This window comes from Apium graveolens, chromosome 10 (assembly GCF_009905375.1).
Source record: "Apium graveolens cultivar Ventura chromosome 10, ASM990537v1, whole genome shotgun sequence".
Lineage (NCBI taxonomy): Eukaryota > Viridiplantae > Streptophyta > Magnoliopsida > Apiales > Apiaceae > Apium > Apium graveolens.
Window position 1 is genome coordinate 241,111,029 of NC_133656.1, and position 24,367 is coordinate 241,135,395.

The 24,367-nt window shown below is 34.0% G+C and overlaps 1 protein-coding gene across 1 annotated transcript; it reads left to right on the top strand.

Moving 5' to 3' along the window:
* The first annotated feature begins 856 nt into the window (after window positions 1-856).
* On the top strand, window positions 857-5,753 carry LOC141692198 (cell differentiation protein rcd1-like). Its single transcript, XM_074496932.1, has 9 exons — window positions 857-1,069; window positions 1,849-1,920; window positions 3,058-3,111; window positions 3,354-3,396; window positions 3,864-3,973; window positions 4,284-4,388; window positions 4,824-5,014; window positions 5,224-5,296; window positions 5,637-5,753. The coding sequence occupies exons 1-9, from the start codon at window positions 857-859 to the stop codon at window positions 5,751-5,753; spliced, it is 978 nt and encodes a 325-aa protein (XP_074353033.1).
* Window positions 5,754-24,367: the final 18,614 nt, after the last annotated feature.

Consider the following 24,367-nt stretch of genomic DNA (forward strand, 5'->3'; position numbering starts at 1 on the left):
TTCAAATTTTTTCCATATATTAGTATTACTTGGAGATCTTGAATTAGAAATTCTGATTAAAATTGCAAATTTTTAAACAACATATCATTTAGGTTTCAAATTTTAAAAAAAACTTCATTTTTTAAATATTTATACCATGTATAAACTTTATAGCCGTTTCTAAAGTTATTAATTGATTGTTACAAGTTGGTTGGAATAAATTTGATTTTAACGTTAAATTAACTGCAAAATACTGTAGTTTATTTAAGTCACGAATACGATCAAATATCATTATGTATCTTAAAATATATGTATGTTGAAATTACATTATTACCATCATGTACGATTTAACTAATATAAGTTATTTAAAAAATCATATTTTCCAATTATTGTTTATTAATTACCGTGATGGTACAAACAATAATTGGTATAAATTTATACATGTATAAGATTGCTCCTAGATTTTAAAATTTTTGTGCAACCTTATTTATATACCATAACAATTTTCTTTTCCCAAACTATCCCAAATTATTTGATGCAAAACATGAAAAATCTTACAAATATTTAATCACAAATTTACAGGTAAAAGGTAAGGATGAGGTATGTAAAGTGTGGGTTTAGGCCCAAAACCATGAACCTCTAACGTCCCCTAGAAATTGTTTTTCCAAATAACCGCAAAAAGGATACGTCCAGCACCCAATCCTAGGTACACAGCAGTGACTCCAGCAAAATGAAAACTCTTATAAATACCGAAAAAATATTCATTCCTACAGCCTCCAATATATTGCCGCATCTTTAGTTCAGTGTTCTTTTCCTACACAACATAACAGCAGCAGCCATCTTGTTCAGTTCATATCTAGGGTTTTTGTCTGAAACAATGTTGAATCTCCCTGACTCTCTTTATCCTGATCCGATACAAGGTGACAACAGTGTTATGTCGAATGGTGGTGCACCTGCTAACAATAATGGTCCCTGTGATGGTGCTAGCAAAGCTATTGATTGGCCTTCTGCTAGTGTAGAGGACTTGGTTGTGTTGCTTCGAGAACCTGAGCATCGCGAAAAGGCCATTTCATCTCTTACTCAGATTAAGGTCCATTATTTTTCTTCATTTATGAAGATTTTTGTTTGTTTTATGTACATTTTTGTTTGTTTTTGTATGTTGTTAGGTGGAAATAAATTGATCTGTAATTGTAAATTCATAAATGATGTTTTTAATACATGATTGGATGCATTTTTTGTGTTTAAGCTTGTTTAACGTGGCTGGTTAGAAATGATTGATGATTAATTATGATTAGAGTTATCTTTTATATTTGTGTGTCTTGATTAGAAGTAATTGACAATAGATCTGAGTTTTTAAAGAGTTTAAATTATGCATTCATATGTTGAAATACAAGTTAAATTGTGGCCTTGTCATGATTTTATGATGTCTATGCTGGTCAATTCATTTTCATAAAGTGTGGTTTAATCGACCAGGGATTATGTAAACCAGATATACTCATTCGTTTGATTTCATTCTTTATGTGGTTCATACACAAACATAGATCGATATTTATTTGTAATCAGTCTGATTTATGAAAGTATCTCTTCAATCGGAATGTGCAAATATATATCTTTGTATGCACCAAATGTCACTTTTACGTGGATTCTTTCGATATTTTGTAGTTTTATATTTTATTTAGAACAATAAGTATGTGCAGAGAAATGATGATCTTGACTCGCCTAAATGACTGTATAGTATCATTTAAGTTTGCTTGTTAGAAGTTTAAAGTGCAGTCCAGCCTGCAGAGTCAAATTATTTACACTCTATGTTCTAATGTCTATTGGGTGATATAGTATATTTCATTTCTAACATGTGATTTATCAATACAGAAACAGGGAAGAATTCAAGATTTGGCCCTCCACATTTGGCGGTCAATCAGTACGGTTTTCTTACTCCTATCGGTATGCACAATGACTTGGGTCTACCAAATGCTTTGCATTGATCAAACTAAATATATTTGTTTTAATAGCTTGCTTAAATTTATATCATGTCGTGAATTCTTTTTATTAACTTCTAATTTTGGTTAACATTAACAATAAAAGTTCCATGTTTTGATTTGAGTTTCTTCCTCACATCTTAATACTGAAGTGGACTACTAAACCAAAATGGCAGTATCTAGGTTACATTGTTATATTTGATCTTCTCAAGTCCAGTGTCCCCCAGTTATATAGTATTTAATCAATATTTCGTGATTAATGATCCTTATTCTTTCTTGTCTTTTGAAATGATTATACTTGTTTGTGAATCCCTTGATCCTTGTGTCCGATACTATGACATGCACGTCCCCTCATCCGATAGGGGATTCATCCTGAATCCTAATTTTGATTCTTTCCCCACAATTTGTAATCAAAATTTCTGTTAACCGCCTATTTTCGTAAAATTAAGTATCAGTTTTTGTTAGTAAATACAAACGTATTATGCTAGTGTTCATTTTTGCATAAATTAAAATATTTTACCTGTATTTTGTGTTTTAGATCAATAAGTTATGCATTTGATTAAATTTGCTTATAGTTTGTGGTTTTTTTAACCAGATTGAATATATGTAACATCAAATCTAGAGAAAATCTATATTTCTATATGTCGTGTCCCCCGCACCCGAATTCCCATATTATTATATTTATTTATTAGATTTTTGTCCACGCACCCCAGCACTTCTGCACCCGTATCTTTGCTTGTCAGTTGCCGAAGAAATCTTTCATTGAACTAATGAGAAGATTTGCGGAGATCTCAAATATTTTGGAAATTTGAAATTTTGAAACCCAAAAATCTGGAAAATAGGCATTGTAAGGAAGTTCTGCAACTTTTATGTCACACGTCTTAGAGAAGTCCTACCCTTAAGATCAAGTTGCATCCCATCTGAATCAGAACTTGATACAATTTATGAAATCCTCACATGATGGTCATTGGAATCATTTAAATGATTTACTACTTTGTTTGACAAGCTCAGCCTTGTGGTTTGTATTGGCTATTCTATCTATTCAAATAAGAATGTTGTGTTTTACAGTTGGTGATTAGTGGAATTATCTTCTTTATTGCAGGAACTTACTATGAAAGATTCAAGTAAAGTTTGTGATGTACTTGTTTTGTTTGAGGTCATTTCCGCTCCTTTAATTTCCTTTTCTAGTGGTATTAACTTTGTAATGTATTTGCTTTATATGTTCGATTTCCTAATTTTCAAACTTTTTTCTTATCAAATTTATTTTTACTTATCAAATTTATTATCTATATACATCAAATTTATTTTTACTTATGCAGGATCCATAGCTGGTCCTCTATGTACTTAAAAATTATGTATGCAACTCTAATATCAAAGTGTATTTTCTATTGAATGCAGTGCTTGGCCACTCACCCTCAAACGAAGATGCAGTTCCTTAATGGTATTTTTCTGAACTTTCTGAAAGCTATGTGACTTGTTTCTGCTAATGTTTTCAGTATTTACATTAGTCTTCTTCAACATAGTTGGATGTATCCACAGTTATAGCTTCTTCTCACCAAATGATATAAGCTAATTTCATTCTATAACTTTTGCTGATTTCTTGATGTCTGATATTGCTACTTAAAGACCACACAAGATATTGTCGAACTTGACGTGTTTTGATATATAAATGCATTCACTTTTTATTTCAAGCTGGTATGATTTGTTTATGTGAACACCAAAGAAACAGGACACTGAGGTGAAATCAAGGATTCAGTTGAAGTTACAAGTTTGTTACATAAATTCTGGGATGCGGATTTTGCATAACTTATTCAAATATTGTTATTAACTGATTTTAATAGGATAATTAAGGAGCTAGATAAGGTTAATCGTAGACAGACTTGTATTAACTTCCTTTTGTCCTTGCAGTTCAGATACATTGTTACTTGTACCCTTTCTTGGAGACTGAAGAAACGAGCAAGCCATTCCAGTACCTAAGGCTAATGAGCTTGGGGGTCATTGGTGGTCTTCTGAAGGAGGTACAATTCCACTCTAAATCAATACATGATACCTTCAATTTTTTATACTTTAAGCCATTTGAATTATTAAAACAGCTAAGCACCAGTAACCTTGCATGGAAGTATTTTCTCATTGCTAGTTGCTACCTGCCCTTTCAAGTTTCAGCTCTGAATTGAATGCAATGTTGAGATGAATTAGCTTAATCAGAACCATAGTTCAAGAAAATGTCCATTATTTCTTACCAGATTGCATATCAATTTGCTTTAATATGATCTGATATGCCTATAAGGTTCTACTCCAAATATCATCTGAATCTTCTCTACTATGCAGGTTGGCGACCCTTCGACAAAGGTTGCTGTTCACTGTTTGCTTGAATCAGGACTCTTCCCTTTGTGTCTAAAATCCATAGAATATGGAAACGAACTTTCACAATCAGTAAGTGTCCATTAAAATTTGAACTCAACATTCTTTTGCTTCCAAGCATTTTTTACTGCAATATATCACCTTACATGTAAGACAGTACAGAGTATGTAATCTGGTTACTAAAAATTTCAAATTAATCTCCCTTTCTAGTGTTTCTGCTAGATGTTTATTGAAAAAGGGATTTTTAGTTAATACTCCATGTTTCGTATTAATACATATCAAGTCGACTTGATGAACATCTAATATTTTGGTGTTGATGAACATTAGTACCCAGCCATATATAAATCATAAGGTTTATATTGCATGGCATAGACTTGATCGTCCTAGTAAGAACCTGAGCAAATAATTCTGAAACATTCCGGTACACCATCAAAATATAAATAGATCGACACCCATAGTTAATTGGCTCTTTAAACTCACTCTGAACACTTGTATATGGCTATACAGACTGCATCTTGGATAATGTCAAGAATAATGATGCAAGAGCAGGGACTACAGTATTGCTGTGAGCCTGCAAACCGGTTGTGTGCAATCATGAAGGTTTTTAATGACGTAATTGAAAAGATGCAGGATGAACCGTCTACTACAGTTTTGAAGAATATTATTCAATGTTATGTCATACTGTCGGATGATCCAAGGTTAGCCAGCAATCTTTGTAAGCATATCTTCCAAGCTGTTGTGTGTTTCTATTGTTATATCGTTCCTATACTTATTGTATTATTGATTTAGAACTTGTGTAAAAAATGTCTCTGACCAAGCACCGGATAGCTTGAGAGTGGTTTTATGTCCCTTGGGGCGGTCTGGTTGTTGTACTTAACAAACATAATTTGATGTGATTCGAATGCAGCAGGGGTTGTCTCCTCCTGAGAAGCTTCTTTCCGCCAATACTGACGACTGCCCCATATATTGAAGCCCTTCGTGTAAGTCCATCCAGATGATCTCTTATATACATGTAAAAATGTGGACTCTATTCTGGCACAAAACAGCATATTTCACTACCAAAATCCAAGTTTATAAAAAAAAGTATCTATATTACGCATATATACTATTTGCAATTGTGTATGCCTCAGCAACTTCTATGGGCATCTCTAGTTGCACAACAAAACCGACATCAATACTTCTAGATACACGACTCCTCGTTTTGAATATTACATAATTTTTTACATGAGTTTTTGTCCCGAGGACAGAGTCACAAGTACACACACTGATATATCTTAAATGTTCTCATCTAATATCTAATTTTCTATACATATTATGCAGGCACGCCCTATAACCTTAAAAAATTTACAAGATTTGTTTCAAAAGCTATTGATGGGATGCGGGCCAAATGCAGAAGCGGTTGGTGATGTTGCAGGTTCCTCACATCTTGATCGCTAGCTGATATTTGCTAGCTCTTTCCTTCACTTATACTTGGGAAATTAAGAATTCTCTCATAGATCTCAGAAACCTTTTAATTTTAGCTATGATGTTAACAATATTTTTTGTAAAACAATTATATCTCCAAGTTGCAAAATAATACATGATAAACAATCATAAAATGTCCTATCCAGATTCATGTGGTTAGCTGTTGATATTTTGGTGTTTAGTTTTCTCCTTTTACGCATTTTTTTATTTTCTTTACTCATCTTCTTGAATTACAGGCATGAACTCATTGAGTGTCACTATTGATCAACGCTCTCTCTGAACTCTCATGATTGAGATCATGAAAAAATATTGTTATGTTCAAAGATTAAAAAGAATAGATAAAGTACATAAAATATTATTACCATTAATAAATTTCTTTATGATTTATAAACAATATGTTGAGATTTTCTAAACTAAAACCATCTATTGAGGACTTGAGATGTCAAGAAACAAAAATTCGTTTATTTGCATCAAACTTTCGGTCTCAAGCATGTAAAATAGCAGTCTCTGTCTTCTATTTTTCCAGTTTGCGCAAATACACTAGAATCTTCATTCACATATTTCTGTGTGCGCATCATCAACCTTATAAAAACAAAATTGGCGGCTAACGAGTAGAAGGGAAGAAAAATCTCTAGTTTAAATTGTGCAATTTGTTGATATGAACTTCAAGTTTCTACAACTGGAAGCTAAAAAGAAAGACATTGAGCTGTTGATTGTTTATTATGCAGCAGGCTCTGCATAAAATTTTAACACTGATCATACATACCGGTACAATTGTCTATATGCTCGAAGAAACTATCTGTGTGCTTGGTACTAGACTGAAAACATTGAAAATTGAAGTTAAAATGGCATATATAACAACCAAAAAAATTGCATATTAAACTGTTATAATGCTAAAAATTGCTGCATAAAGTTATTTAATGTATGACATATGTATAATATATTTTACATTATGTTAACATACAATACATAGGGCAAGAAGTTTTTACAGAGCGGGTTAATCACTCTCTTTTGCACTCACACATACACAACCACCTTATATTTCTACCTTTATCATCCAAAAACGAGTTATTACTCTCACACCAGAGGTGCCCCGGGGCTCAAACCCCCTCTGGTGTTGTTTTGCAAACACCCGACCCAGCTACACCGTGAGAAGGGTCCAGGCAGGGCGTCGGAGTTATCACAAAGTACAAACTATTCTCCCTCCCTCCCTCTCCATGTCTGTGTGTGTCTGTGTGTTTAAATATATAACACTACATTTCGTTTATTTTGGCCGGGACAGGTTAAAGCTATCTTCCCTTTGACATTGTAGGTAGAAGCAAAATGCCCCTATTTCTGTCATGAATGAAAATGAGAAGCTCTCAACTGTCTTTAGAATATAGCTTGCTTGTCTTATGAAATAAAGTCCTAAACGTGAATTCTCTTTGAAAAAAACTCAACATTCCCTGAACCGAAACGGCTATTGTATAACTGCTTGACACCACACAGTTCATACACTATTGTTCTATTTGGTTGAAGGGAATACAAACAATATATTTGTTAACAAACTTCAATACAAAAGAAAGGTTGTAACTTGTAATTGTAAGAGGGATGAATATTGAAAAAAGACGAGGATGTGCAAATTGTTCATAATGTAACTAGGTAAATATACCGGGCTTGGCGCTGTTCAGAGAAACTATTTAAAAATAAAAATAAAAAATATTATTTGCAGCAATTTTGTTGAAAATTAAGATTTCTAAAACTAAAAGAGTGGCTAAAAATAATGTTATAAAAATATAACATATAATTGAAGAGTTGATGAGTGTACCAGAAATTTTAAGGAGTTATACACATTAGAAGTGGTACAATGGTACTTTATATTTTAATTTTATACTTTTTTTTGTCAGATGTTCCAATATGAAAGACTAGGCGGCCACTGCTAATGATTTATGTTTGTTAGGGTTTTATATAAAAATGATAAATTTTTAGGGCTTGTCTGTTAACGGGTTGGGCCTTAACTTAATTAAGTCTTTACAATCATAATTTCTTAATTATTTTGATAAATATCTTGTTGCTTTTCTGTAAATTATTTAAATATTATTTAAATTTTCGAGTATCAGCTGAGATTTAGAGAGAAAGAGTGAATTTTTGTTAAGGGGGAGAAATAGCCGCCCAATTTTTTGGCCTGGGAAAGTGTGCAGATTTGTGTCTCAACATCATTTAATTATTTTTTTAGTTTTTTATTAAATATTTACAATTTTAAATATTATAAGAAAATTGTATAACTAATGTAAAATATATGTCAAAATAACACGACAATGATAAAATTAATCGGAACAATTATTTGTATAATTGAATTGTCGAACAAGAATTTAAAAAAAAATAGAAATCATTTGGGACAAGAATCTACATGGAACCCATGTTGACCGTAATTTGACTATTATAAAAACACACGATATAAAATCTATTTTTTTTTAAAAAAATTACACAGCTTAAAAATTAGTAGGTAATATCATCCGTACGGCTGGATCGTTGAACAAGAATTTTTAAAAAAATAGAATCACCACTCGGGACAAGACTTGGTTATAGGAACTCGTGTTGACCGTAATTTGACTATTATAAAAACACACGCTATAAAATCTAAATTTTTTAAAAAAAAATTACACATTTTTAAAACAAGTAGGTAATATCATCCGTACGGTTGGATCGTTGAACAAGAATTTTAAAAAAAAAGAATAATCACTCGGGACAATACTAGGTAACAGCAACCCGTGTTGACCGTAATTTGACTATTAAAAAAGCACGTGATATAAAATCTAATTTTTTTTAAAAAAAATTAAACATCTCTAAAATTAGAAGGTAACATCATCTGTACGGTTCGATCGTTGAACAAGAATTTTAAGAAAATAGAATCACCACTCGGGACAAGTCTTGGTTATAGGAACCCGTTTTGACCGTAATTTGACTATTATAAAAACATACGATATAAAATTTAATTTTTTTAAAAAATATTTAGACATCTCTAAAATTAGTAGGTCTCATCATCTGTACGGTTGGATCGTTGAACAAAAATTTTAAAAAAATAGAATCACCACCCGGAACAAGACTACGTAATGTGAACCCGTGTGTACCGGGGTTTGACTATTAAAAAAGCACGTGATATAAAATTTATTTTTTAAAAAACAAAATTACACATCTCTAAAACTAGTAGGAAACAAAATTTGTACCGTTGGATCAATTAAAAATTATTTAAAAAAAATTATAACATGAATATAACAAACAAATTTTAGGAATAGTACAATAACTAACGCAACACTAAATAACCTACTGCAACACCAGAAAGCAAATGCAACGCCTGAAGTGCCACGTCAGCAAGTGGGCCCCACTATGTGCCACGTCAGCATGCCACGTCAGCATTTTGGTCCCCCATGTGGGTCCCACTAATCCCATGTCAGCATGCTGCCGTGGCATGCCACGTCAGCGTTTCACGTCCCCAATCGGCCCCATATGTGGGGGCCCAAAACGCTGACGTGGCATGACACGTCAACATGCCACGTTAGCACCCGTGGGTCCCCAGCACGCCACCTCAGATTTATTTTCCACGTCAGCATTTATTAAATAAAAAAAATATCTAATGCAACGCTATGACCTCTACTGTTACACGTTGCGCCACACTAACTGTTATTAGCAATGGTAGCTTCAATGTAATGCAACGCTTTCACCACTATGTTACAATAAACTGAAAATTTTGTAGATAATGCAACGCTTTTTGTGCAACGCTGGATAAAAACCGTTGCCTATGCGCACTTATGGCGTAGTGAATGTTCATGACCGATTAGCTAAGAATGCGATCGTTATCCAACCTGAAGCTTGATAAATAGACCCTACTTTAATAATCACTTTGTACTTTACATATTTTGTAACTCTGATCTAAGATATAAATCAATCACCTGGTTCCTAGCGTGCAAAAGACTCAGAAAAGCTCATCTTAGTTAAAATTATGTACACGCCTTCAGGAGAACATATTCTAAAGGCTAAAATCTAAATTACATGAAAAGAGAAGATGAAAGGAGAAAAATACGACAAATATAAAAGTAATAGGAAGAAATAAAGGGAGAAAATCATTAATCCTTGAGATGGATGGCATGAGAGATATGTTCACCTCCACTTGAAACTCAAAAAAGCTCATTGTCCATTAATGTTGTAGATCCATGAGAGCACACCATACACAAGAGATAACAATCCAAAAAAATTAAAGATTATGATACGATAAGTGGTGGAATAATATCAAAAATTGCACATGAACTACAACTTTAAGTCTCTCGTTCATTAATGTTTATAACGGGTTTTCAAAAAGTAAAAAAGGCACTGAAGTGGAATATCGATGATAGATCCTTCCCCGCTATGCAAGCACTTTAAATACCTGTTAATAAACCAGGTAAAATTGAATTCCTGAAGAAAAAATAGTTACTGAAACTTCAAGAACTAATATGGCCAAATAATAAAATTATCGACATTGTTCTAGAACACAATTATATACTCTTCTTAAAACCATGTGCTTCTTACGACAAACTGTAGGAATGGCAAAATAATCCGATCCGACGGATACCCGATCCGAAACCCGAAATTTTGGATTTACCGAACCCGATTTTTTAGATTTGGATATGGATTTAATTTTTAAACCCGGAAATTTTTGGATTTGGATTTGGATATTAGGTAAACCGATCCGAAACCAGATCCGAAAATTTTTGGATATTGGATTTGCAATAAATTTTTATGTTTATGTTAAAAATTAATTAATTATAAAGTTTAATGAAAAATAATTATTCAATCATTTAAACGGGTGATAAGGTTTATAAGGTTAACAAAATATCTTTTAGTAATAAATCTAAAAAACTGGGTATCAATTGAGTTGATTTTTTAATTATTAACTATACATATTATAACACAATTAATGATATGGTGGAGTGGTTGAAGATTACACGTTAAAACTCTTTCGTTACAAGTCGGTTGTTCAATCTCAAGCATTTGTAATATCAATAATTATACAAATTTTCAGATTTCAGGTTCAGATTCAGGTTTCGGGTTCGGGTATGAATATCCATTTCAAAAATATTTCGGGTTCGGTTATACCCGAATCCGATCCAAAATCCGATGGATCGGGTTCGGATATTCATTTTCAGGTATTTTTCGGGTTCGGGTCGGGTTCGAGTATTGATAAAATTTTCGGGTTTGGATATGGATTCTGCAATACTCGACCCGATTCGACCCGATTGCGATCCCTATCAAACTGGAATTGTTCCCCTAAAAACAAACATCTAATGTTGTGAAAAACATTTAAAAAATCATATGCCTATATAAACTTATACAAATAATTTAAGCTTAGTTTTTTGTACATGAAAATTAAAAAAGAATTATACATATATATAGGAGAATGATCAAATAGAAATCAAAATTAAAATAGAAACTAGAAACTAATCTAAGCCATTAGATCAACATAATCTAATGGTCCCACTTAAATCACCCCACCCAACTACTTTGCACCCTCCAACACTCAATTTCAGTTTTTTCCCTCCGTTTTTAATTTGATTTTTCTCGTCAAACCGTAATTTTTTTTTTAAAATCCGATTTCACTGTATTTTTCTACATCTCTCAACGATCGATTTGCATACCATATGTGTTATATTTCGAAGTAATTTTAAAAAAAATTATTTGGTTTCTAGTTTCTATTCTAAATTGGTTTCTATTGGAGTAGTCCCCTATATATATATATATATATATATATATATATATATATAGAGAGAGAGAGAGAGAGAGCAAAAATCTACAGCAAGTGAGCATTATTCTCCATCTTTAACTCTCATGGAGAAGCCAAAATCTACAGCAAGTGAGCATTATTTTTTAGATGATTTGTTGGCTCACTTGCCATTTCTTTCTGATTCAACTGAGAATACTATGCAAAATCTCACCAATCACCACAGATTCTACAGTAGTTTCTACACCAAACTCTGTCATTTCTACTATCTCGACGAATATTGTTCATCCGTTGACCAATATTTGTATCTCGACGGATGTGCTTAACAGCAATTATCCATTGACACTTTCAACTACTGCTTCGACGGATGTTTCTCATCCGTTGATAATCACTGCACAACTTGAAATCTCAACTGTTGTCACAAGTGCAGATGATTTAGTAGTTGTACAATCACTCTTAGGATTGAGGAAAGGGAGTGAACATAGTGAGAGGCTGAGTTGCTCTCAGGCAAAAGGAGAGGAAAAGAGTGAAAGTATGCAAGGTATTTCTTCCAACTTGGCGAAAGTGAGTGAGTGGAGTCCCGCCTTAGTAGGTGAAGGTGAGGGTGTGAGGGTGGGAAGCCAAGGGGAGCCCTTGATGTAAGAATTCTCAACTTGGTGCACACAACTGCTTCTATGCAAACGGCTAAGGATGCAATCACTACCATGCCCTTCAGAGCTGGTGATGAATTTGACTATCCAGCTGGTGGTTCTGAGGAGTTTGGGGATGAAGATGATGATGATGAAGATTTCATGCACACAGGGGGAGAAGTAGGCCATAGCTCAACTACAAACACTCTATCTTGGATGTTTAGCAAAGACTGTGATGAGCACCATTTCAAATCAACTCTCTTTCACATCATTCAACAAATTCAGACAGCTCTTCAAGCCACTACAAATTCCAACACAAAGAGACTTCTTCATTTACTTTATTTTCTTCTATTTTCATTAGTAATTTACTGAAATGTCCCTACTTCCGTTAAAGTTAACGGTTATCTTGGATGGAAAGTCATTAACGGGGTGCAAATAGAAGAGAAATTAATTTTATGGGGTGCAAGTTGACAGAGAAAATAATGTAGACTGAAATCGTAAAAATAAAAATAAAAGTGGATAATGAACTGCCAATTACTAAAATAAAAAGAATTTATTATTGAATAACACACAAGTCAAAAATTTTTAAAATTGAAATCCAAATTAAATATGTCGATCCATTTATATCAATATATTTGATAAAAAGTAATATTGTAAATTAATGATAAAAAGTAATATTCTAAAATTCTCGATTAGACCCATCAATCCACCATTAATCCTATACAAAGTACTACAGTAATTGATTTTTGAAATATTTGAATAGAATCCTCACATAATGTGTTGGATTCATCAAATTTTGATTGGAAACTCTGGTTCGAATCTGCGAATTTATTAAACATGTTAGTATAGTTCAAAATTTATATCCGTTAAACCTAAATTTTTTATGGTTGTTTCCAAAATTATTGTAACTATTGATAGCTGAAATTAACTGGAATAAATTTATCTTTTATATAAATTTTAAGGCAAAATAATAGATTCCATTTATGTCATGAAATACAATCAAAATGTCATTGAAATCGCACTATTATATATTTTGAAAAATTAACGTAAATATTATCATTAACGACTTTACTTCCATAGGTGATTAACAACATTATAATTTATTAATTACTTTGTTTGAATAAATAATAATTACTACAATTTTTAAATTTTTTCCATATATTAGTATTACTTGGAGATCTTGAATTAGATATTCTCATTAAAATCTGCAAATTTTTAAAACAACATATCATTTAGGTTTCAAATTTTAAAAAAACTTCATTTTTTAAATATTTATACCATGTATAAACTTTATAGCCGTTTCTAAAGTTATTAATTGATTGTTACAAGTTGGTTGGAATAAATTTGATTTTAACGTTAAATTAACTGCAAAATACTCGAGTTTATTTAAGTCACGAATACGATCAAATATCATTACATATCTTGAAATATATGTCTGTTGAAATTACATTATTACCATCATGTACGATTTAACTTATATAAGTTATTTAAAAAATCATATTTTCCAATTATTGTTTATTAATTACCCTGCTGGTACAAACAACAATTGGTATAAATTTATACATGTATAAGATTGCTCCTAGATTTTAAAATTTTTGTGCAACCTTATTTATATAGCATAACAATTTTCTTTTCCCAAACTACCCCAAATTATTTGATGCAAAACATGAAAAATCTTACAAATATTTAATCACAAATTTACAGGTAAAAGGTAAGGATGAGGTATGTAAAGTGTGGGTTTAGGCCCAATACCATGAACCGCTAACGTCCCCTAGAAATTGTTTTTCCTGTGACCAGGTGTAATAAAACAATTGGTCAGTTTCCAAATAACTGCAAAAAGGATACGTCCAGCACCCAATCCTAGGTACACAGCAGTGACTCTAGCAAAATGAAAAATCTTATAAATAACGAAAAAAATATTCATTCCTACAGCCTCCAATATATTGCCGCATCTTTAGTTCAGTGTTCTTTTCCTACACAACATAACAGCAGCAGCCATCTTGTTCAGTTCATATCTAGGGTTTTTGTCTGAAACAATGTTGAATCTCCCTGACTCTCTTTATCCTGATCCGATACAAGGTGACAACAGTGTTATGTCGAATGGTGGTGCACCTGCTAACAACAATGGTCCCTGTGATGGTGCTAGCAAAGCTATTGATTGGCCTTCTGCTAGTGTAGAGGACTTGGTTGTGTTGCTTCGAGAACCTGAGCATCGCGAAAAGGCCATTTCATCTCTTACTCAGATTAAGGTCCATCATTTTTCTTCATTTATGAAAATTTTTGTTTGTTTTATGTACATTTTTGTTTGTTTGTGTATGTTGTTAGGTGGAAATAAATTGATTTGTAATTGTAAATTCATAAATGATGTTTTTAATACATGATTGGATGCATTTTTTGTGTTTAAGCTTGTTTAACGTGGCTGGTTAGAAATGATTGATGATTAATTATGATTAGAGTTATCTTTTATATTTGTGTGTCTTGATTAGAAGTAATTGACAATAGATCTGAGTTTTTAAAGAGTTTAAATTATGCATTCATATGTTGAAATACAAGTTAAATTGTGGCCTTGTCATGATTTTATGATGTCTATGCTGGTCATTTCATTTTCATAAAGTCTGGTTTAATCGACCAGGGATTATGTAAACCAGATATACTCATTCGTTTGATTTCATTCTTTATGTGGTTCATACACAAACATAGATCGATATTTATTTGTAATCAGTCTGATTTATGAAAGTATCTCTTCAATCGGAATGTGCAAATATATATCTCTGTATGCACAAAATGTCACTTTTACGTGGATTCTTTCGATATTTTGTAGTTTTACATTTTATTTAGAACAATAAATATGTGCACAGAAATGATGATCTTGACTCGCCTAAATGACTGTATAGTATCATTTAAGTTTGCTTTTTAGAAGTTTAAAGTGCAGAGTCAAATTAGTTACACTCTATGTTCTAATGTCTATTGGGTGATATAGTATATTTCATTTCTAACATGTGATTTATCAATACAGAAACAGGGAAGAATTCAAGATTTGGCCCTCCACATTTGGCGGTCAATCAGTACGGTTTTCTTACTCCTATCGGTATGCACAATGACTTGGGTCTACCAAATGCTTTGCATTGATCAAACTAAATGTATTTGTTTTAATATTTGCTTAAGTTTATATCATGTCGTGAATTCTTTTTATTAACTTCTAATTTTGGTTAACATTAACAATAAAAGTTCCCTGTTTTGATTTGAGTTTCTTCCTCAGATCTTAATACTGAAGTGGACTACTAAACCAAAATGGCAGTATCTAGGTTACATTGTTATATTTGATCTTCTCAAGTCCGGAGTCCCCCAGTTATATAGTATTTAATCAATATTTCGTGATTAATGATCCTTATTCTTTCTTGTCTTTTGAAATGATTATACTTGTTTGTGAATCCCTTGATCCTTGTGTCCGATACTATGACATGCACATCCCCTCATCGGATAGGGCATTCTTCCTGAATCCTAATTTTGATTCTTTCACCACAATTTGTAATCAAAATTTCTGTTAACCTCCTACTTTCCTAAAATTAAGTATCAGTTTTTGTTAGTAAATACAAACGTATTATGCTGGTGTTCATTTTTGCATAAATTAAAATATTTTACCTGTATTTTATGTTTTAGATCAATAAATTATGCATTTGATTAAATTTGCTTATAGTTTGTGGTTTTTTTAACAAAATTGAATATCTGTAACATGAAATCTAGAGAAAATCTATATTTCTATATGTAGTGTCCCCCGCACCCGAATTCCCATATTATTATATTTATTTATTAGATTTTTGTCCACGCACCCAGCACTTCTGCACCCGTATCCTTGCTTGTCAGTTGCCGAAGAAATCTTTCATTGAACTAATGAGAAGATTTGCGGAGATCTCAAATATTTTGGAAATTTGAAATTTTGAAACCCAAAAATCTGGAAAATAGGCATTGTAAGGAAGTTCTGCAACTTTTATGTCACACGTCTTAGAGAAGTCCTACCCTTAAGATCAAGTTGCATCACATCTCAATCAGAACTTGATACAATTTATGAAATCCGCACATGATGGTCATTGGAATCATTTAAATGATTTACTACTTTGTTTGACAAGCTCAGCCTTGTGGTTTGTATTGGCTATTCTATCTATTCAAATGAGAATGTTGTGTTTTACAGTTGGTGATTAATGGAATTATCTTCTTTATTGCAGGAAGTATTATCTATATACAAGTCGTTAACACCTGAGAAACTTACTATGAAAGATTCAAGTAAAGTTTGTGATGTACTTGTTTTGTTTGAGGTCATTTCCGCTCCTTTAATTTCCTATTCTAGTGGTATTAACTTTGTAATGTACTTGCTTTATATGTTGGATTTCCTAATTTTCAAACTTTTTTCTTATCAAATTTATTTTTACTTATCAAATTTATTATCTATATACATCAAATTTATTTTTACTTATGCAGGAGCCATAGCTGGTACTCTATGAACTTAAAAATTTTATATGCAACTCTAATATCAAAGTGTATTTTCTATTGAATGCAGTGTTTGGCCACTCACCCTCAAACGAAGATGCAGTTCCTTAATGGTATTTTTCTAAACTTTCTGAAAGCTATGTGACTGGTTTCTGTTGGATTATTGTTAATCTAAACATAGCTATTTATTTGCTTTCCTTGTTTCAGAATAAATCAACGTATCTTTTGTGATCATTGCAGGAGATGATTTATAGGTAATTACTTATGTTTACGAATGAATAAGTTGACAGGAGTAAAACTAGGAAGACATCCTAATTTGCAGGCCTGTAGTTTAGCTCTGTAGTTTAGCTGGTGTACCTTATTTATACTCATGTAATCTCTTTGAATCATTATCAATCAAGTTTTCCATATTAGCAAATCAAACAAACTTGTTCAGTTTCTTATTCTATTCTAACATCTGGTATCAGAGCTTCACGTTAACGATCGATGGAGGCGTAAAATGGCAAAGGAGGGATGTCTGGGTTAAGTTACCCAATGCTGACAAAGACGAATTATACCGTCTGGGCGATGAAGATGAAAGTTTTTATGCAGGCCCTTGGAGTATGGGAAGCAATAGAACCAAAGGATCCTAAAGCTGTCATCGAGGAGAAAACAGACAAAAAGGCATTGGCTGTCATCTATCAAGGCGTTCCAGATGGTATGTTGTTGACGATAGCAGAGAAAAAGACGTCCAAGGAAGCATGGGAAGCCATTAAAACCATGAGTCTAGGTGCGGATAAGGTGAAAAAGGCTAAGGCTCAGACACTCAGATCCGAGTTCGAGTCATTGAGGATGAAAGAAACGGATAAGTTGGATGATTTCTGTATGAGACTGAATGGCCTGGTCACGAATATCAGGGCATTAGGAGAGAAGATTGGAGAAGAGTATGTTGTTAAAAAGCTATTGAGGGCTGTTCCAACCAAGTTTCTCCAGATTGCATCAGCCATCGAGCAATTTGGAAACTTGGATGTCATGACTGTAGAAGAAGTAGTGGGGTCACTCAAGGCCCATGAAGAACGCCTACATGGTCAAGTGGAAAACACTGAGGAACAGCAGTTGTTGTTAACAGCAGATGAATGGCTTAAGAGAGAGAATAATGAAGAAAAACTCCTCCTTACTCGAGAGGAATGGCTAAAGAAATCAGTTAAAACTGCTCAACCTGGTGGGAGTGATTATCGTACAAGGGACAATCGAATGGCACGTGACAGGAGCCAGCTAAAGTGCTTCAATTGCAATGGTTATGGTCATTTTGCTAGAGAGTGTCGAAAACCAAGGAGAGCAAGGCAAGAAAGGGGTGAAATAAATCTAGCACAACTGAATGATGAGGAACCTGCATTATTAATGGCTTTGTGCGGAAATGGTGCAGAGGACGTGATTTCATTTACTGAGGACAAGACATCGAACAATAGCAGGGAAACTCAAGAAAGTACTTGGTATCTAGACAATGGAGCCAGTAATCATATGACTGGCCACCGAGATAAATTTGAGAAATTGGATAAATCAGTAAAAGGTAAAGTAAAATTCGGTGATGGATCACTAGTAGAGATCGAAGGAAAGGGGTCAATCAGGATCGTTTGCAAAAATGGAGAAACCAGAGTATTGCAGGGTGTGTATTACATACCTACACTTAAGAGCAACATCATAAGCTTGGGCCAACTCTCAGAAGAGGGAAATCGAGTTGTTATGAATGGTGAAAACTTGTGGGTCTACGACAGTTGTGGGAGACTACTAATGCAAGTCAAGAGATCAGTAAATCGACTCTATAAAATTCATATCGAAGAAACACAGCAACACTGCCTGTTAACCAAAGGAGAAGAAGAAGCTTGGCTGTGGCATCAAAGACTTGGGCACGTGAACTTCAAGGCTATTCAACTGATGTTAAAGAATGACATGGCTCATGGGCTACCTCATATTGACCAACCAAAGGAAATTTGTGACGGTTGTCTAATGTCTAAGCAAACACGTAAGCCGTTCCCCTCTCAATCTAATTTTACTGCAACAACTGTTTTAGAATTAGTTCACTTAGATCTATGTGGCCCTATTGCTCCATCAACCCCAGCTGGAAATCGATATTTTATGCTTTTAGTTGATGATTTCAGTCGAATGATGTGGGTGTATATGCTCAAAACTAAGGATGAAGCTTTGCATTGTTTTAAGAAATTTAAATTGCTTGTTGAGAATGGTAAGAAACATGGCATTCAAGTTCTACGAACAGACCGTGGTGGTGAGTTTTGCTCAAAAGATTTCAATGGTTTTTGTGAAGCACATGGCATACTACGACATTATACGGCACCCTACACACCACAACAAAATGGTGTGGTAGAACGTCGCAACCGCACAGTAGTCGAAATGGCCAGGAGTTTGCTAAAAGAGAGAAAGATTCCTTTGCAGTACTGGGGAGAAGCAGTCAGGCATGCTGTTTTTATTCTCAACAAAATGCCAACTCGAGCAATGTCAACTATCACTCCACACGAAGCTTGGTTTGGGAAAAAGCCAAGTGTGGAATACTTGAAAGTCTTTGGTTGCTTAGCATACATGAAGACACCTGCAGTTTATACACAAAAACTCGATGATAGGAGTCAAATGGTGGTTCATTTTGGTAGAGAACCTGGAACAAAAGCATTCCGGCTATTCGATCCAATCACAAATAAAGTACACATCAGTCGAGATGTTGTTTTTGTTGAGCAAAAGGGCTGGAATTGGGAAAGCACAACAGATTTTGAGACACAACGAGGTGGAGATTTTATAGTGGAAGAAAGTCGGGGAGCAGAACCTGTTTCAGATGAGTCAAATCCACCACAGTCACCTTCATCACCTTCAACTCCTCAAGCCTCATTGTCAACAGGTACAAGTCCACAGACTCTTATCGAACATACAACTAGTTCAAGTGCCTCCAGTTCTAGCAGTGAGCAGCCTCGAAGATACAGAACTCTGGCTGATATTTATGATAATACAACAGCGATTGAGTTAGAAGAAGAATTATTGTTGATGGGCATTGATGAGCCTGTCTGTTTTGAGCAAGCCATAACAGATGATGTCTGGAAGCAAGAAATTGTTAATGAGATCGAATCGATCGAGAAGAATAATACCTGGAAATTGACAGACCTTCCAAAGGGGCATAAAGCTATCGACCTTAAATGGGTTTTTAAGCTAAAGAAGGATCAACATGGAGAGGTAACAAAACATAAAGCACGTCTTGTGGCCAAAGGCTATGTGCAACGCTATGGTGTTGATTACGAGGAAGTTTTCGCTCCTGTCACACGACTTGAAACAGTCTGGTTGCTCTTGGCATTGGCAGCTAAGCACAGCTGGGAGGTGCATCATCTAGACGTCAAGTCAGCTTTCTTGAATGGTGTTATTCTAGAGGAAGTCTATGTATCCCAACCCAAAGGTTTTGTCAAGAAAGGAATGGAACACAAAGTCTACAAATTACTTAAAGCGTTGTATGGACTTCGTCAAGCTCCTAGAGCGTGGTATTCATGTTTGAATCAGTGTTTGTTAAACCTGGGATTTGTTAAATGCCCGTTCGAACACGCTGTTTATATCAAGAGAGAGGGGGGTCACTCTTTAATCGTTGGTGTATATGTTGACGATCTGTTGATCACAGGTACCAACCTTTCTGACATCATCAAATTCAAGGGGGAGATGAATCGTGAATTTGATATGTCTGATCTTGGTAAACTGTCATATTACTTGGGATTGGAAGTCACTCAAGGCAATGATTCTATTGAGCTCAGGAAATCGAGTTATGCAAAGAAGGTGTTAGAAAAGGCTGGAATGGCAGAATGCAATGCAGTCAAGTTTCCCATAGATCATAAATTACAACTTCATGTAGACGAAACAGGTAAGCCTGTAAACCCTACACACTTCAAGAGTATTGTGGGTGGATTGAGATATCTAGTGCACACGAGGCCTGACATTGCTTATGCAGTTGGAATAGTGAGTAGATATATGGAAAGGCCTACAGAGGTTCATATGAACGCAGTCAAGAGAATATGTCGATACATTAAGGGAACGATACAGTATGGTCTGGTTTACACACGGGGGCATGGAAACTACATTCTAGCAGGTTTTTCAGACAGCGATTTAGCTGGTAGCTTGGACGATCGTAAAAGCACTGGTGGTATGGCATTTTACCTCGATGATAACTTAATAACATGGGTCTCTCAGAAACAACGGTGCGTTGCACTTTCCTCATGCGAGGCAGAATTCATGGCAGCTACAGCAGCTGCTTGTCAGGCGATTTGGTTGCAAAGAGTTCTGGGTCACATCACGCACAGTACAACAGGTCCAGTTACTTTGTATATTGATAACAGATCTGCTGTGGACCTAGCACGTAATCCAGTTTTTCATGGTAGGAGCAAGCACATTGACCTACGTTACCACTTCATTCGAGATTGTGTTGAACAAGGGTTGATTGTGATAAAACATGTTCGTACAAACGAACAAAGAGCTGATATATTAACCAAGGCTTTAGCAGCATCCAAGTTTGAGAAGATGAGAAGTCTACTGGGAGTTAAACATCTGCAGAGTGTTTAGATTAAGGGGGAGTATGTTGGATTATTGTTAATCTAAACATAGCTATTTATTTGCTTTCCTTGTTTCAGAATAAATCAACGTATCTTTTGTGATCATTGCAGGAGATGATTTATAGGTAATTACTTATGTTTAGGAATGAATAAGTTGACAGGAGTAAAACTAGGAAGACATCCTAATTTGCAGGCCTGTAGTTTAGCTGGTGTACCTTATTTATACTCATGTAATCTCTTTGAATCATTATCAATCAAGTTTAACATATTAGCAAATCAAACAAACTTGTTCAGTTTCTTATTCTATTCTAACAGTTTCTGTTAATGTATTCAGTATTTACATTAGTCTTCTTCAACATAGTTGGATGTATCCATAGTTATAGCTTCTTCTCACCAAATGATATAAGCTAATTTCATTCTATAACTTTTGCTGATTTCTTGCTGTCTGATATTGCTACTTAAAGACTACACATGATATTGTCGAACTTGACGTGTTTTGATATATAAATGCATTCACTTTATATTTCAAGCTGGTATGATTTGTTTATGTGAACACCAAAGAAACAGGACACTGAGGTAAAATCAGGGATTCAGTTGAAGTTACAAGTTTGTTACATATATTCTGGGATGAGGATTTTGCAAACTTATTCAAATATTGTTATTAACTGATTTTAATAGGATAATTAAGGAGCTAGATAAGGTTAATCGTAGACAGACTTGTATTAACTTACTTTTGTCCTTGCAGTTCAGATACATTGTTACCTGTACCCTTTCTTGGAGACTGAAGAAACGAGCAAGCCATTCCAGTACCTAAGGCTAATGAGCTTGGGGGTCATTGGTGGTCTTCTGAAGGAGGTACAATTCCACTCTAAATCAATACATGATACCTTGAATTTTTTATACTTTAATCCATTTGAATTATTAAAACAGCTAAGCACCAGTAACCTTGCATGGAAGTATTTTCTCATTGCTAGTTGCTACCTGCCCTTTCAAGTTTCAGCTCTGAATTGAATGCAATGTTGAGATGAATTAGCTTAATCAGAACCATTGTTCAAGAAAATGTCCATTATTTCTTACCAGATTGCATATCAATTTGCTTTAATATGATCTGATATGCCTATAAGGTTCTACTCCAAATATCATCTGAATCTTCTCTACTATGCAGGTTGGCGACCCTTCGACAAAGGTTGCTGTTCACTGTTTGCTTGAATCAGGACTCTTCCCTTTGTGTCTAAAATCCATAGAATATGGAAACAAACTTTCACAATCAGTAAGTGTCCATTAAAATTTGAACTCAACATTCTTTTGCTTCCAAGCATTTTTTACTGCAATATATCACCTTACATGTAAGACACTACAGAGTATGTAATCTGGTTACATACACTGATGTATCTTAAATGTTCTTATCTAATATCTAATTTTCTATACATATTATGCAGGCACGCCCTATAACCTTAAAAAATTTACAAGATTTGTTTCAAAAGCTATCGATGGGATGCGGGCCAAATGCAGAAGCGGTTGGTGATGTTGCACGTTCCTCACATCTTGATGGCTAGCTGATATTTGCTAGCTCTTTCCTTCCCTTATACAAGGGAAATTAAGAATTCTCTCATAGATCTCAGAAACCTTTTAATTTTAGCTATGATGTTAACAATATTTTTTGTAGAACAATTATATCTCCAAGTTGCAAAATAATACATGATAAACAATCATAAAATGTCCTATCCAGATTCATGTGGTTAGCTGATGATATTTTGGTGTTTAGTTTTCTCCTTTTACGCATTTTTTTATTTTCTTTACTCATCTTCTTGAATTACAGGCATGAACTCATTGAGTGTCACTATTGATCAACGCTCTCTCTGAACTCTGATGATTGAGATCATGAAAAAATATTGTTATGTTCAAAGATTAAAAAGAATAGATAAAGTACATAAAATATTATTACCATTAATAAATTTCTTTATGATTTATAAACAATATGTTGAGATTTTCTAAACTAAAACCATCTATTGAGGACTTGAGATGTCAAGAAACAAAAATTCGTTTATTTGCATCAAACTTTGGGTCTCAAGCATGTAAAATAGCAGTTACATTTGAGACATCAAGACCTGTGCATCTTTTTCTAGCTATCTCTGTCTTCTATTTTTCCAGTTTGCGCAAATACACTAGAATCTTCATTCACATATTGTTGTGTGCGCATCATCAACCTTATAAAAAAAAAATTGGCGGCTAACGAGTAGATGGGAAGAAAAATCTCTAGTTTAAATTGTGCAATTTGTTGATATGAACTTCAAGTTTCTACAACTGGAAGCATTGAACTATGGATAAAATTTTAACACTAATCATACATACTGGTACAATTGTCTATATGCTCGAAACTATCTGTGTGCTTGGTACTAGACTGAAAACATTGAAAATTGAAGTTAAAATGGCATATATAACAACCAAAAAAATTGCATATTAAATGTTATAATGCTAAAAATTGCTGCATAAAGTTATTTAATGTATGACATATGTATAATATATTTTACATTATGTTAACATACAGTACATAGGGCAAGAAGTTTTTACAGAGCGGGTTAATCACTCTCTTTTGCACTCACACATACACAACCACCTTATATTTTTACCTTTATCATCCAAAAGGGAGTTATTACTCTCACACCAGAGGTGCCGCGGGGCTCAAACCCCCTCTGGTGTTGTTTTGCAAACACCCGACCCAGCTACACCGTGAGAAGGGTCCAGGCACCGTCGGAGTTATCACAAAGTACAAACTATTCTCCCTCCCTCTCCATGTCTGTGTGTGTCTGTGTGTTTAAATATATAACACTACATTTCGTTTATTTTGGCCGGGACAGGTTAAAGCTATCTTCCCTTTGACATTGTAGGCAAAAGCAAAATGCCACTATTTCTGTCATGAATGAAAATGAGAAGCTCTCAACTGTCTTAGAATATAGCTTGCTTGTCTTATGAAATAAAGTCCTAAACGTGAATTCTCTTTGAAAATAACTCAACATTCCCTGAACCGAAACGGCTATTGTATAACTGCTTGACACCACACAGTTCATACACTATTGTTCTATTTGGTTGAAGGGAATACAAACAATATATTTGTTAACAAACTTCAATACAAAAGAAAGGTTGTAACTTGTAATTGTAAGAGGGATGAAT

Excerpts from the sequence above, each read along its gene's own strand:
- LOC141692198 (XM_074496932.1), top strand. The coding sequence starts at position 857 with ATGTTGAATCTCCCTGACTCTCTTTATCCTGATCCGATACAAGGTGAC. Across the intron at positions 3,112-3,353 it reads ATGTACTTGTTTTGTTTGAG|TGCTTGGCCACTCACCCTCA; the intron begins GTCATTTCCGCT and ends TATTGAATGCAG. Across the intron at positions 4,389-4,823 it reads GAAACGAACTTTCACAATCA|ACTGCATCTTGGATAATGTC; the intron begins GTAAGTGTCCAT and ends ATGGCTATACAG.